Here is a 15,739-nt window from a genome sequence, read left to right on the forward strand (position 1 = left end):
GGACATGACTGGGGTCCCCCATGTCTGTCCAACCCACTGTCATTGCTCCGCATGTGCATTGCAGTTCCCGGTTTACTACTGCGCTGCCCGGCCTCCAGGAACCCTTTGCCATTTCATCTTTGAGCAGCGCAGAGCAAAGCAACAGATGACCTGGTCGTCCACACCCCCAACAGACAGCAGGGTGAGCACGTCGACCACTCCCTTCCTCCCGTTGTGGTGGGCGGATATTCAACGCACACATCAGCTCTTTCACCCACGCCGGCCGGCATGCCTCACCTTTCGACAACGAGGTCGCTGAATCGGGGCAAGCTGTTGTCTGTGGTACTCCCTTGACTGTGATCTCCCTCTCTATCGCAAGGGCAAGTGCTTCTCCGAGCGCTGCTAGGTGGGCAAGATGGACGTGCAGCCGCAGTTCATCCGTTCTGAGAGCTTGGATGAACTGGTCATGAATCAGTTCATCTCAGACGTCCTCTGGCATCCCAGCATATGCGCGTCGACCCAGGCTCTCGATCGCATGGGCAAGACAAAATAGTGGCTCACCGAGATGTCGATCACGCTGCTTGAGCGCAAGGAGTCTTTCAAATTGAACTCCCCAAAGCGTTGCTGTAGAGCGCCCACCAGCGCGCTGTAATCAAGTCTCTGTCCAGGGCTCAGTAGCAGCAGACACGGCATAGCCTCCTCAGTCAGTGAAAGCGCTAACTGCACCGCCTTCACCTTGTCCGGCCAGTTCGATGCGTCGGCCACCAATTTGAACTGTGCCAAATATGCCTCCCAACTTCCTTTCCCAGAGAATTTCGGCACCTTTATGGAGGGCCACGCGAGACCAATGGCGCCACCATTAATGCTCGCATCGCTACTCGTGGCACGGCTGCACTTGTCGTAATGGCGGGCTCACGCCCATTCTGGTGCGGATTACCAGTGTAAAGACGACCACGCTCCATGCCACTTCACTCCGACACGTCAATTCCGCATGTCAAGGCCTCTCCCCCTTTACCTTCTGCCGAGTAGCGTCGTCGCCGAACATCTTTCCTCAAAAGTTGGATGTGCCACAGGTAAATCCGGAGCTTCTGACACCAATGTAATGCCCCTCTGCATGATAAATGATGCGCACAGTCGCTGGCACAGCTGGTCAGGCTTTTATTGTTCCACCACAACTCATGCGCAGTCATTCTACCCAGGCTCTCTCGCAGAGTACTCGTCGGGTCCTCCCTTCTCTCTGACTAGCCCAGCCCCCAAACACGCAACTCACAAGCACCGGACGTTACAGTACACTGCAAAAACTAACATCAAAGATCTAGAATTGAATGATATTTCATTTTCCCATAGTTGTTTTTCCTCTGTTATAACTTATTTGCATTAAGAAGGAGATCATTTTCTGTATTACCCTGCCCCCAATTTAAAAGTCAGCCCAATTTTGGTTTTACGGTCTACATATGCGCCGGTTTTAACAAAAATGAGCCATTGCGGACGGCGGCGTATTAGAGCCCAGAGACCAACCAGTGGACCATGATCGTCTCAATGAGCTGCTGCCGCAGTGGCACTGGAGTCATTGCATATGCCAACCACATTTATGCAGTACGTGCAATTCACTGGATTAGCATGCTAGAGGTTTGGGTCATCCGTCTTCAGACTGGTATGATCGTGTAAGGCCTGGAATCCACAGGTATAAGGATATCTTATATATTTTTTAGAATGTCCAATGGAAAAACATCTTGTGTTTTCAAAGATTAACCAACAAGGTTATCCTATGGTCTGAGGTGTGTTAAAGGTGTGTAAGGTGCAGATAAAGTGGTCAGAAATATTGTGGAAAACCATTTTTAATATTCAACATTTAAGATGTACAACCAAATATCTTCCTTGCGGGGTAAATCATACCTCAGAGAATTGAGACATCAAATGGACTGAATCTTTTCAAGAAGTGGCCGTCTGAGAAAACAGGAAATGGCCGTAAATAAAAACAAATACCCTATCATGTTCTCTGAAAGACTGAAGTCAGGTGGCCATCAGAAGTGGAGTGGGCAGCTCACAGGCCCGTAGACCTATGTAGTCCAATTTAATGGTCTCCAGAATGTTTTCTATGTTTTTTTTTCAGGAAGAGGAGAGAAGTTTGATTCTTCAATTTGGTATGCAGTGACTGTGCTAGTACTTTGGTTGCTAAATGTAATGAAGACTGACATTTCAATAACTGTAAATAACTCAGGAGAGAGGCCAACTTCACTAATTTCCCAAGCCTGCTTGCTCCTTTTTGGCTTGGTCCCGGTTGCAATTTGTAAGCTGGTTATGTTGTATGCTTGTCAGTCCCACAGATATTGTTCCACATTGTTTTTATTTCTTCACACTATTTGTGCATCTGCTGCTGGTGGTGAATACATTCTTGATGGACACAATGCCATATAAAGTGCACATATGTAAATGAAATGGGCAAAGAAATAACATTTTCACTTCAAACACTTCATCCACGTAGGCCGGCATGCTACAGTGTTAGCTGCACTATATTTAGAAACAATGCCAGAAATGGCAAGTTCATGTTCAGTTTGATCACAGAAATAAATTGTTATGAGGCCCAAGTTTGTGATCAATAGGGTGGAGGGTCAGGTTTTGTTTTTCTGGTTAAGGTTCAGGTTAAGGTATGATCTCTGACTTTTAACCCTCTTCTTCCTCTTTAAGATTGGTGGTTTTGACTGTGATATGTGCCTCTGTAGCGTAGAGGCCTACGACCCAAACACGGACGCTTGGATGCTCTTACCTTCCATGAAGTGTCAACGCAGCAACTTCAGGATCCAGGTGCTAGAAGAGCGCCTCTTCATGGCCGGGGGCAATACGGGTGTGTCGGCCACCAACATGGGGGAGTACTATGATGCCCACACAGCCACATGATTCATTGCCTGTGACATGGCCGTCTCTCGCAATGCACTCAATTGCTGTGTTGTGTCTGGTTTGGCCAACGTCAGCCATGTTGTCACACTTTGTAGTGAACGGCCCTGGCTTCAATTGGAGGAAGTGGCCCTGGAAATTGAGGACAACTTTTGAACAGTGACATAGAACGGAACAAAATAAAAAATTTCACCAGAGAAATGACAAGCATAACTACGGTGTATGCTAAATTAGCTAGATTCTAAATGAGTAAATCAGATTTCCTCTGATTTTATTCACCAAAAAGGTTTGTCACGGTGTAACAATTCATCTCTGTACGGGGCCAGAGTAATAAAAAAAAAAAATGCATTACTTGTTATTTTTGTTGTCCTTTTCGGATAATGACGGTTTTGTTTTGAAATAACTACTAGTGTCCAGAGACGCCAGGTATTTATTTATTTATCTGTTTATGTATGTTTATGTAGAGGAAAAGAAGACTTGCTATTTTTGTAACTTTTCGGTTAGCAACTCTTTCGTCTCTTGAGCCAATATAGTTCCCTGCCTCAATGCTCCTATGGAGAGCACCCGTTTCTCTTAATAACAACCAGAACAAAAGACACTGACTTAATAATCTTTTTTTGGGTGGCTCTTCTCGATCCTTGAAAAAAAACGTTGTTTTTCTTCTTACAAATAAACACAGTGTATGCTACCATATCATGCTAGCAACTATTCTGCCTCCCACGTGGTGTATTTTCCTGTTCACCCTACTCTTACGATGACTCTTCAAATGCCATCCTGCTCGTAATTCTTTCGCTATTGCGTATGAATCCTCTGTGGCGTCACAGGTGCTCACCGCGGATTTGATGTCTTTGAAACCCTTTGATGTCTTTGAAGTGCGCATTTTCCCACGCCCGAAAATGGCTATAAAAGCAGCCGTCGCGGGTCAGAGAAGATTCATTCGGAATCAGACTCAGACACAGACACAAATGCAAGTCGCAGAGACCCGCACAGCGTCAGGCTCAGTTTCACAGCACGACTTGCTCGACTCCACGCCAAGCTCTGGGATACTTCTGCGTGTCACTTCCTTGGGAGATTTGACAACTACCAATTTACAAAATAAAGAGAAACATCAAACTCTACGTCCATTTCATTTTCTACTTGCTTTTTCATACACTGTCTTCTCACAAGATGGCAGCAGCCTCCCACTCACACCCGGAGAACTTTTTTTTTTGGGGGGGGGAGACTGGTCTTCCACTTCCCACACAACAGACTGACATCATCTGCGAGGGTGTAGGGGGGGGGGGGGTTGAGTTTGCGGGGTGGGGGTCGGGGGGGGGGCGCTTCAGAGGGTGCGCGAAGGACAAACGTCTTGAATTGCATGACATCATTTTGCACTAATATGATAATATATCTTGTGCAGTGCTAGGCATGAGAGGGGCCATAATACACCCGACGACCACTAGAAATGTGAATGGCGGAATAAAAATGGAGAAGGGAAGGAAAAGTGGAGCTGTGAAGGTTATTTCCGACATTACTCCTGAGCAAGAAGAAAGGAGAACATCAGCGACGTGGCGCTAAGTAAAGATGGTAGCTGCACTTCTCATCTTTTCGAACAACATAAGGATAAAAAAAATGACAAGACAAATAAACATTTTCTCATCATAGTTTCTTATTACACTCAATTACCTGATTGAGATTATCGATCGATTGATGAAATTTATGGAAATACAACATGGAACAAAGACTTCACAGGTGATGGTGTGCAAACGGTGTCACCAAAGAGACTTCACTTTTTGCTGGGTCACTGTTGGAAGCGAAATATGTAGATAATGTTTTTCGGGATGCAATATAGGGAAAGAGATGATACTTTAGATATATATACTGTGACTTCTTAAAAGATTTTGAAGTTCTGTCTGTGATGTAATGAAGGGAGATGCCAATTTCACACGAAGATCAGAGCATTGTCACCAAACGGTGAGTATAGTATTTGCTTTTTTGAATGTTGCTGTGCCGATGACCATTTTTGTTTGGGAGCCTTTTACTGAGTCAGTCTTCTTGTCCCGGTCCCAAGCCCGGATAAATACAGAGGGTTGCGTCAGGAAGGGCATCCGACGTAAAAGCTTGGCCAAAACAAAAATGCGGATCAAACCTCGGAAGATGGAGGACACGGATTTGCTGTGGCGACCCCTTGAAGGGAAAAGCCGAAAGGAAAAGAAGTTACTTATTATGATTGCAATTATTATGGCTTTTTTTTGTTTTAAAGTTTTATTTTCTGGAATTGTGTGAAAAAATAACACATTTGACATAAGGACAAAACAATCGTTTTTAACCCTTATAATATATACAGTAAAGTCTCGTTATATCGATATTCTCGGGAGTCGGAAAAAATATTGATATAACCGGACTATCGATATACCCTATCCTGTGGCATGTAAATTTTCTCCTTGCGTTCATAGAAATAGTATCGTAATAAGCAGTACTATCGATATAACCGATATCGATATAACAAGACTTTACTATATACAGTAAAGTCTCGTTATATCGATATCGGTTATATCGATACTATTTCTATGCACGCACGGAGAAAATTACATGCAAACAGGGTCGGATATATCGATAGTCCTGGTTATATCGATATTTTTTCGGACTCCCTTGAATATAACGAGACTTTACTGTATATATACTTTACTGTATATATACTTTACTGTATATATATATAAAATCCTCGTCTCACCCACCATGGGTGGTGTCTGTCCACCATTTCAGCTCGGGTCCTCTACCAGAGGCCAGGAAGCTTGAGGGTTCTGCGCAGTATCCGTGCTGTTCCCAGCACTGCGCTTTTCTGGACCGAGATATCCGATGTTGTTCCCGGGATCTGTTGCAACCACTCGTCGAGTTTGGGGGTCACTGCCCCGAGTGCTCCGACCACCACAGGCACGACTGTCACCTTTACCTTCCAGGCTCTCTCCAGCTCCTCTCTGAGCCCTTGGTATTTCTCGATTTTCTCATGTTCCTTCTTTCTGATGTTTCCATCACTCGGGACCGCTACATCCACGACAACGGCTTTCCTTTCCCCTTTATCTATGACCACGATATCTGGTTGGTTGGCCATTACCATCTTGTCGGTCTGTATCTGGAAGTCCCACAGGATCTTTGCTCGGTCATTCTCCACCACCTTGGGAGGTGTTTCCTATTTTGACCTTGGGGTTTCCAGTCCATACTCCGCACAGATGTTTCGGTAGACTATGCCAGCCACCTGGTTATGGCGCTCCATGTAGGCTTTCCCTGCCAGCATCTTACACCCTGCAGTTATGTGTTGGATTGTCTCAGGTGCCTCTTTGCACAACCTACACCTTGGGTCTTGTCTGGTGTGGTATATCCCTGCCTCTATGGCTCTGGTGTTCAGGGCCTGCTCTTGGGCAGCCAGGATGAGTGCCTCTGTGCTGTCCTTTAGGCCAGCCCTCTCTAGCCACTGATAGGACTTCTTGAGATCAGCCACTTCTGTTATGGTTCGGTGGTACATCCCGTGTAGGGGCTTTTCCTCCCATGATTGTCCGTCTTCCAGCACCTCATCCTCTGTTCCCCATTGTCTGAGACATTCTCTGAGTACATCATCCGTTGGAGCCTTCTCTTTGATGTATTCATGGAGCTTGGATGTTTCATCCTGGACAGTGGCTCTCACACTCACTAGTCCCCGGCCTCCTTCCTTACGGCTTGTGTACAGTCTCAGGGTGCTGGACTTGCGATGGAACCCTCCGTGCATGGTGAGGAGTTTTCGGGTCTTAACATCCGTGGTCTGAATCTCTTCCTTTGGCCACCTTATTATTCCTGCAGGGTATCTGATCACTGGCAGGGCATAGATGTTTATTGCCTGGGTCTTGTTCTTGCCATTGAGCTGGCTTCTGAGGACTTGCCTCACCCGCTGGAGGTATTTGGTCGTAGCCGCTTTCCTTGTTGCTAGTTCGAGGTTGCCATTGGCCTGTGGTATACCGAGGTACTTGTAGCTGTTTTAAATGTCTGGTATTGTTCCTTCAGGGAGTGAGACCCCTTCAGTGTGAACTACCTTGCCCCTCTTAGTCACCATCCGACTACATTTCTCCAGCCCGAATGACATTCCGATATCACTGCTGTAGATCCTGGTTGTGCGGATCAGGGAGTCTATGTCCCTTTCGCTCTTAGCATACAGCTTTATGTCATCCATGTAGAGGAGGTGACTGATCGTAGCTCCATTTCTGAGGCGGTATCCATAGCCTGTCTTGGCGATTATCTGGCTGAGGGGGTTCAGTCCTATGCAGAACAGCAGTGGGGAGAGTGAATCACCTTGGTATATGCCACATTTGATGGACACTTGCGTTAGTGGCTTGCCATTTGCGTCAAGTGTGGTTTTCCACATCCTCATCGAGTTTGCAACGAAGGCTCTCAGGGTCCTGTTGACCTTATACAACTCCAAGCATTCAGTGATCCATGTGTGTGGCATCGAGTCATATGCTTTCTTGTAATCAATCCAGGCTGTGCACAGGTTGGTATGTCGGGACCTGCAGTCTTGAGCGACTGTTCTGTCAACCAGCAGCTGATGTTTGGCACCTCTAGTATCTCTACTAATGCCTTTCTGTGCTTTGCTCATGTATTGATCCATGTGTCCACTTATCTTAGCCACAATGATGCCTGACATGAGCTTCCATGTTGTGGAGAGACAGGTTATTGGCCGATAGTTGGAAGGAACTGCACCCTTTGAGGAATCCTTTATGATCAGGATTGTTCGCCCTTCGGTTAGCCATCCTGGGTGAGTCCCATCCATCAGAAACTGGTTCATTTGTGCTGCTAGGCGCTCGTGGAGAGCTGTGAGTTTCTTTAGCCAGTAGGTGTGGACCATATCCGGGCCTGGTGCCGTCCAGTTTTTCATACCTGAGACTCTTCCTTGTATATCTGCCGCTGTGATGGTAACTGGGTTCTGTTCAGGGAGGTTGCTGTGCTCCTCTTTCAGAGTCACCAGCCATTGTGCACTGCTGTTATGTGAGACCTCCTTCTCCCATATGCCTTTCCAGTATCTTTCAGTTTCCAGCCTTGGAGGGTCTGCTCTGCTGTTAGAACCCTGCCACTGAGCGTACACTTTCGCAGGTTGTGTTGCGAACAGCCTGTTTATTCTTCTGGCCTCATTCTCTTTCATGTACCTCTTTAGGCGACTGGACAAGGCCTGGAGCCTTTGTTTGGCAGTTTCGAGTGCTTCAGGTATGGTTATCTGCATGTACCTCTTGGGTATTGGCCTTTTATTCACACCTCTCTGGATCTCCGTCAATTGACTCACATCTTTCCGAGCCACCTTGATCTTGGCCTCCAACCGTCTTTTCCATGGTGGGTAACCATGATTGGAAATCACAACCATGCTTTGGCCCCCTACTTTGGACCACTGACCATTTCTTGAATGCCAAATTTGAAGTCTAATTTGGATTGCATTTGCCTTTATTAGTCTCGCAGTGGAGAAATTTACATTTCACAGCAGCAAAGTTATGGAAGAAATGAAAGTAGAAAAGCAAAACACAGGAGCTGCTGTAAAGGCAGCCACTCTTGCGGCGCCGTCTTGAAGTCAAAAGAACCAAAAAAAAAAACTAAATAACAAATAACATGACAACACAAAGACACAGAGAGACATTCATTCTTAAGCACTTTCTGTACCCTCTTTGTTACATAAAGCAGTTCCAGATGAAAGAGGAGAGGATCAAAGCGTCTCTTCACCAGTGGATTAGGGACATCATGGTGGAATGTGCACGTCGACTACAACAAGCTAGATGTTGAAAGCAAACACGCAGCTGTAGCATCCATTGACGAAAAGAGATTGTCTCACATCTCCTGTCCCCCATAAATCAGCTTCAATTCCACATACGCATCGGCGCTCTGCGCTGACGCTCCTTCCTTCTTATCGCGGGCTCCTCAAGCCATGTATCCATCCAGCTGCAGACTGTCCAACAGCACCGACCTTCCACTGAACAAAGCGGGGCTGTGAAGATGCTGCCCATTACAGGCGCAAAAAAGCACAATGGCCCCAGAGCTGTCCAGCGTTGACAGTCGAATGGCTCCGACATTCCTCCCATTCAAAAACAGTACTGGCATATCCATGCTGCCGAAAGGCGCACCCGCTCAGCACAGTCTCCTCCTTGATGATTGTTATGGCCAAAAATGCTGAAAAACGTATCCGTTCCACATGATGCACAACAACTTAAAGTGACAAAAGAAAACACAATAACAAGACAAAAACAACAAAAAATAATTTGTTATTTATTTTAGATATGACATTTCAGGGAAAAATCCACTGGAAGTTACATATCATCTTGTACAGTATTGTCAAAGGTCAAAGTCAAAGTCAGCTTTATTGTCAAATATGCTAATATGCATCACATACAGCACAGATGAAATTAATGTCCTCTCGGACCCAGCGTGCAGTCTTATTTTTAACCTCAGCCCTAATCTGGAACCATGATTGGAAATCACAACCATGCTTTGGGCCCCTACTTTGGACCACTGACCATTTCTTGAATGCCAAATTTGAAGTCTAATTTGAAACATTTACCCAATATTGAAACGATCAGTTTTGTAAACCTAACCCAGGATGGAATCTCTTTTGCTTGAAACCCCAATTTGGAACCATAATTTGATTTTGGAACTCCAACTTCCTGTCTTGAAATCCTAATTTAATGCCCAAACCTAAAATGCTAAGATTTTGTCTTCGAAAAAAGAACATGACATGAAAAGGAACAAAATATACACAAAACCTTCAAACAAATGAAAAATGCCCAAGTTGATTTAACACCAGACTGCTGTTCTGTGTGAGTTTTGACTGGCCAACCTGCACTTTTTAGGGTAAGGCTCAGCAAAAAAAATAAAATAAAAAATCAATATAGTATAGTATATCTGGGACACCAGCAATAAACACTAAAAGCCAGTCACGAACATACAGCAAAGATTTAAGACCATAAAAAAGAACATGCCACCATTGTGTTTTGCTGCATTGAGGAATCATTATATGACATGTTGTTTATGTGTCATTTACATGTTGTTGGCATGTTGCTGACAGGTTTACACCAGCGAAATGAGCTCCACGGAAGCTTTTGCAGCCTCATCTTGATATGTTAAGACTCCACCGTCGCTAGCCAGCCTGCTGTCTAATCATCAAAAAAGGCATTCCAGTAACAAAAGACTGGTGTTCTGAGTGGCTTTGCTTAAAAAAAAACACACACAAAAAAAACACCACTACCCAAAAAAAAGACGACCAACATCCATGTATTCTCTTTACTGCCTAAACATCGTCCATCCATGGGGAAAATGTTCAGTTATAAAAATCCAACAGTGTCCACATTTGTCTTTTTAAACATAAAAATACAATAAATGTTCTTTTTTTTTCAGCTCCCCCATCCACCTCCAGTTTCAGTATAAATATTGAGAAAACAAAACTATTCTACTGTGCAAATGACGAGAAACAAACACATTTTAACACTTGAGGATCCAGCGTTGTTTTTTTTTCTTTTTTTAAAACAAACTCAAAGTCATCAAACAGACTTCAAAAGCCGACATCGAAATGCGTCATCAGTGTAGAAAATGTGCGCGACACATTGCTACCTACTCCTGGAAAAGAGACTAGTTTGTTTGTTCAACAAGCTGCCATGTTGCTGCGGTGCATGGAAATTTATGTCATTTTGTTTTTGTACAAAATGTCCACATATAACGAAAGAATTCCCCAATCAAGATACCCATTTCTTTTTCTCATGACAAAAGGTTCAAAGTGGATTTCCACGTTAGACAGTGAGAGCTTTAAAAACGTTTGCGCTATATTTTGGCGACCAGCCACCGCAAGGTTGGAATAAACCTTTTCTTGGTATTTTACCAAATCGTTAGAAGAGGGCATTTGTACCGTTGTAGGACCCAACACAGCCATCTCCATCGCAAATTGTAAAACACACTGTGATTTTGGTCACCCAATTGGCTCGATGCGCCATGGAAATGCAATCAAATAAGCCAGAATGCCTATTGAGGCCAAATTCACAAACATGTTAGACTTTCCCTGGCACAAAATTGAAGATGTGCAGTCAAACCTCGGTTTTCAACCATAATGTGCTCCAGAAACCTGTTCGAAAACCGAAAAATTTCCCATTGTAATCAACATCTGTTTTTTTTAATCGTGATTGAACATTGCTCACATTCACATTGGAACGGTACACGAGGATAATGCGTCGGTCCCAATGAGATGCGACACAAGGAAGTGACCAGTGGTGGGCTGTCAGGGCCAGCAAGGCTTTCTCTGCTGGCCTAACATAATCAGACATCATTATCATAATTATAATAAAAGTCAATTTCATTAAAAAAAGTATTTTTTCTAAATAGATATATAATTATTCTACATACTGTTTTCTTGATGTTATATTACAGTAAAGTCTCGTTATATCAATATCGGTTATATCGATAGTACCGCTTATTACGATATTATTTTCATTTCCCTTGCACATTTCTAGTCTTTTTATGTATAATTAGTACCGTTTAGTACGATACCCGGTTGTTACGATAATCCGGTTATTACGGTGCTCCTTTTCATCCCCAGCCGGCCATTTTTGTTGTTTACATCGATATATCCGTCGCGCCATTGGTCAACTTGGTCACGTGTCTTGTTACGTGAGCCGCCATCGGTCGCGACATTGGTCGACTTGGTCACATGAGCCGCCATCGGTCGCGCTATTGGTCGACTTGGCCGTGTGACTTTGTCACGTGACACGCCATCGGTCGCGCCATTGGTCAACTTGGTCCCGTGTCTTGGTTACGTGTCACGCCATCAGTCGCGCCATTGGTCGACTTGGTCAGGTGACTTGGTTACGTGCCCAGCACCCGTGTGGCAGAGCCATTTTCATTTTCAGACGCTAGCTCGTGTGTAGCAGACGAGATTGAAGTGTTTGTGTTAAAAGGTAAAAATGGGAAGCAGAAGAAGATTGATGACTTTTTTAAATTGTATACATAATACAGTAAGATGTAAGCGTTGCAGATTCCCTGTTGTGTTATGTACATGCCCACTGTACTGTATATGAATGCAATCGTTTTTTGCAACAATGTTTCTTGTTTTGTCTGCTGAAGCGCGATGATTTTGAAAATTATTAACATTCCATACTGTGTATTAAAGGACAGCCGATGTCACTTTTTATTCAAATGCAAATAAAAATGACTTCACGCCAAGACGTCTTGCATTGCTTGTGAATCCAAACAATGGCTTCAGATTCGGATAATATGCTTTCTTGTTACACATCCAGTTATGAATATGTTTCAAATACACTGTAGTTCTGAAGATTAAAGCATACATGTTTACAATCATTAAAGAATTATATGTGCCATTTTGAGGCAACATTGGGGGAACAAAAAAGGGAGCTAATGGCCAGCTCCGTTTCTTATATGGCGCTTGGCTGCCCTCTTTTGGCGGCTTTTGTTTAATGCAGTTCGGCGCAGGATCGGATATATCGATAGTCCCGGTTATATCGATATTTTTTCGGACTCCCTTGAGTATCGATATAACGAGACTTTACTGTATATCCATTTGGTTATGCTCCTTTCAGTGTGTAGTTTTAGGTCAGAGTTTTTAATCCAATCAGAATTCAGCGAGTTTGTGTCGCCAGGCTGTATGAAATCTGACCGACGCCTTCAGAATCAACAGTGAGGGCGTCAGTGCGCTGTACAGAACGGGCACATGTAGTTGATATACAGTTGAGATAGCCAATCAGATCACGAGTTGGCACAGTAAGGCCAACTAGAGGGCCTCGCGTTGAACATGACGTACGCGTCCTGTGATTGGATACTCACTTTACCTCAGCCCTCAGCCCGGAAACCCGGAAACTTTAGCAGAAAAACCAAGTATATCTACTCGCTTTTTTAACCCACAATGGCTGAAGGAGAGGACAACTCGCTGTCGCATGTAGGTAAGCCTATTCTCAAGAACAAATGAAAAAGATTTGTTTACTTTTATTTTCAACAAGTAAAAAGTTTTGTGAACATCTTGTCGTTTTTCTTATATTAAACTGACATTTTGTAATTTAGCGTAAACTCTTGTTAAAGATTGCATATTCTTGGTGGACTTCATAAAACTTTGTGGACAAATGATTTTAAATTTCCTTTTATTTTTAAGTGTTTGCAGTATCACGTATAGTGACAAGTTCTAATTGCTGATGCAGATTTATTGATGTGTAATTGCTTCGGAAAATAGCCTGTGTTGTAGACGATTAAGGTGATGCCATGCCCAGTACTGTGTGCTTTTGTAAATGATATCTCCAACCGTACCGTTGTGTCATAAATTATGGTATTACGAGGGATATTTGTTCAAGTCGGACTAAGCAGGACTTCACTGAAGGCCTAGGTGTGAAATGCACGGACCGCCACTGGAAGTGACGTATAATGAAGCGGATGCGAGTCGAGTGGTGCATTCAGGTGTGCTTAGTTTGGTCGAGAACAGATTTTCGGCACAACAACCGCAAACTTTTCGGTCAAAAATCGAATTGGTCAAGAACCGAGACGTTAAAAAAACCGAGATTTGACTGTACTAGCCACCAAATTGTGAGGCGTGAGGAAGGTACATTAACTGCATCGGCTGGAATGCCCTGACATTAACTACTGTAAAATTCATCATCCATTTTTGATCCACTTTATCCTAAAAGGGCCATCCACTTGCCATGCATGTTTTTGGAATGCGGGAGAAAACCCGGAGAAAACCCACGCAGGCACGGTGACAACAAGCAAACGCCAAACAGAAAGGCAGGAGCCGGAATTGAATCCTGCACCTCTGCACTGTGAGCCGGACGTGCTAACCCACTCTGCCTCTTACTGTCATTGTTAATTTCAAACCATTAAATGTTTTTCCATTAGATGGCACGGGGTACAAAACACCATCAGAAAACATTTTGTTCAATTCAACAGGGCCACATTTTACATTCTGATAAGACACCCTTGTTTATTTCAGTTTTCATATATATTTTTTTTTATGTACAATGGATGGTTTGGGGAAAAACTGGTCTCAGGTACAGTCACCTGTCCAATTGGCATTTGGCTATTCAATTGAGGTTCATGTAGCCGAGCTTTATCAAAGCTCCAGAATTTGGCCAAAATGGCTGGCGTCCTGTTTATTTTTGGAGGTATTGATGACAATTATTTTCCTGTGTCCTGTTATAATAAGACTTGCCTACCAAAATTTCTGTTGACTGGTTAAGACAACACTTGGATAGGCTAGAATGAGCCTATATTTTCTTTTCTTCCTAGTTTCTTACTTCCTAATTGGAAATCATTAAAAAGCACATTTTTGGATGTGGGCCCTATTATATCCTGTGGTGACAGATCTGCTTGCTGAATATCATGTTGGCCAAAAAACGGGGTGTTTTAGTCTCATTGGCAGCCGTTGCAGATGGCCGATTCGACATGTAATGGATGACTTCCTGTTCCATTTCAGATTTTAGTCCTTCAGATGTGTCCTATGATACCTATTGAATTTCATTTTAACTCATTCCCAGTTTTATTCGTGATTTGAAAAGTGTAACGTGGAGCGTCATTCCCGAATTTGTTCGGGTTTTTGTTTTTATTGCGGGGGCTGCCGATAAAGCGCTGGTCAGACCTCTGGCAATGTTTTTTCCCTTCCACGAGGAGGCACCATTTTCCCTTTTTCCATGTTAGCACTTTGTTCCATCTTCAGCTGTTGTTAAAGCGCTATAAAAACAATTATGTATGTATTGCATTGTATTTTGGACAATCACCCTCATTTCAAGCTCCTATAACTCCAGACCCATATAATTCAGGAATTATCTCTTTTTTTTATCTGATGAAATAAGAGAGTGTAAAGTTTATTATGCTACATTGAATGTCTACGTAGTCCTAAAACTCAATATTCTGTGGGTCCTGCAATTTGAATGAAAATGACAAAAACCCTGGCACTGGAGTGAACACATTTTTGCACATCGTCTGGCAGTGAATTAGTTAATTGGAAAACCGTTTGTTTTGGAGAGAGGGGCACTAACACGGACGGGTGTTATTATAAAACACATTTTCAACGGGGTATAACTTCAGTTTCTGGGAACCCCAAAATGGTGGCTGATCGGTCAGAAGTGCTCTTCTTTTTTGATTGCGGTTATTGCCAATTGGCATAGATATTGCTAACGCCAATGCATGTGGTTTGGCTTTCACACATGAGTCTGCATCCTCTGCGTGTGTCTCTGCGAGTGGTCAGAAGGGGGCGACGAGTATGAAAAGCGGGTAGCTGTGTCATACTTTCCCAGCTCCGTTTTGGGGCTGTGTTGCTCAGGTCCGCTCCCTGGTCCTGTGGGGTACATCTCGTATGCCGGCCCCTCCTCCGCAGGCGGTGCAAAGGCCACGCGATAGCTATGGTACTGCGAAGGGTACCCGTAGTTGTTGTAGGCCAGTTGGGCAGTGCCGTCCAGAAGCCCGTAGTCTCCCGGGTAGTCCCCCGGTGGATTAGATGCCGCTTGCTGAGCAGCGGCAGCCGCCCGAGAGAGTGTGCTAAACTGAGCGTAGGTGGAGTGCGAGATGCGGGAAGGGGGGCGCGGGTCATAGCAACCGGCCCGGGAGCCCGGTACTCCACTGGGGGGGACCGCGGCGCTGGAGGCAGAGGTCGGGGCAGTAGAAGCGGCGGCGCCGCCTGCTGCGCTGCTGGCGTTGGGGGAGCTGAAGTCTCCCTGGTAGTGGATGGCGCGGGACTGAGGGCGAGCCTCGTCGTGGGTGGTCGCTCGCACGTTGTAGTAACCATTTGTCGGATCCTGACATCCCAAACACAAGAAACAACCACGTGAAACTAATTCAAGACTTGAAGCCCTGCCCCGTGTTTCAAACACCCAAAACCTAACCTCCAACCCAACATTGAAAT

At 44.4% G+C, this 15,739-nt stretch overlaps 1 protein-coding gene and 1 pseudogene across 2 annotated transcripts in view; one reads left to right on the top strand and one right to left on the bottom strand.

Annotated features, from left to right (window-relative positions):
• Positions 1 to 394: 394 nt before the first annotated feature.
• On the top strand, positions 395 to 3,030 carry LOC148891691 (uncharacterized; annotated as a pseudogene).
• Positions 3,031 to 9,136: 6,106 nt separating this feature from the next.
• kirrel1b (kirre like nephrin family adhesion molecule 1b) overlaps positions 9,137 to 15,739 on the bottom strand; it is a 124,006-nt gene continuing 117,403 nt past the window's right edge. For both annotated transcript variants that reach the window (XM_089008514.1, XM_089008513.1), the window contains exon 15: positions 9,137 to 15,632. In XM_089008514.1, the coding sequence (XP_088864640.1) occupies positions 15,039 to 15,632 (594 nt within the window). In that variant the 3' untranslated portion in view covers positions 9,137 to 15,038. The remainder of the gene's footprint in view (positions 15,633 to 15,739) is intronic.

Source organism: Hippocampus bargibanti, linkage group LG11 (genome assembly GCF_051943395.1).
Source record: "Hippocampus bargibanti isolate YZ-2025 linkage group LG11, ASM5194339v1, whole genome shotgun sequence".
Classification (NCBI taxonomy): domain Eukaryota; kingdom Metazoa; phylum Chordata; class Actinopteri; order Syngnathiformes; family Syngnathidae; genus Hippocampus; species Hippocampus bargibanti.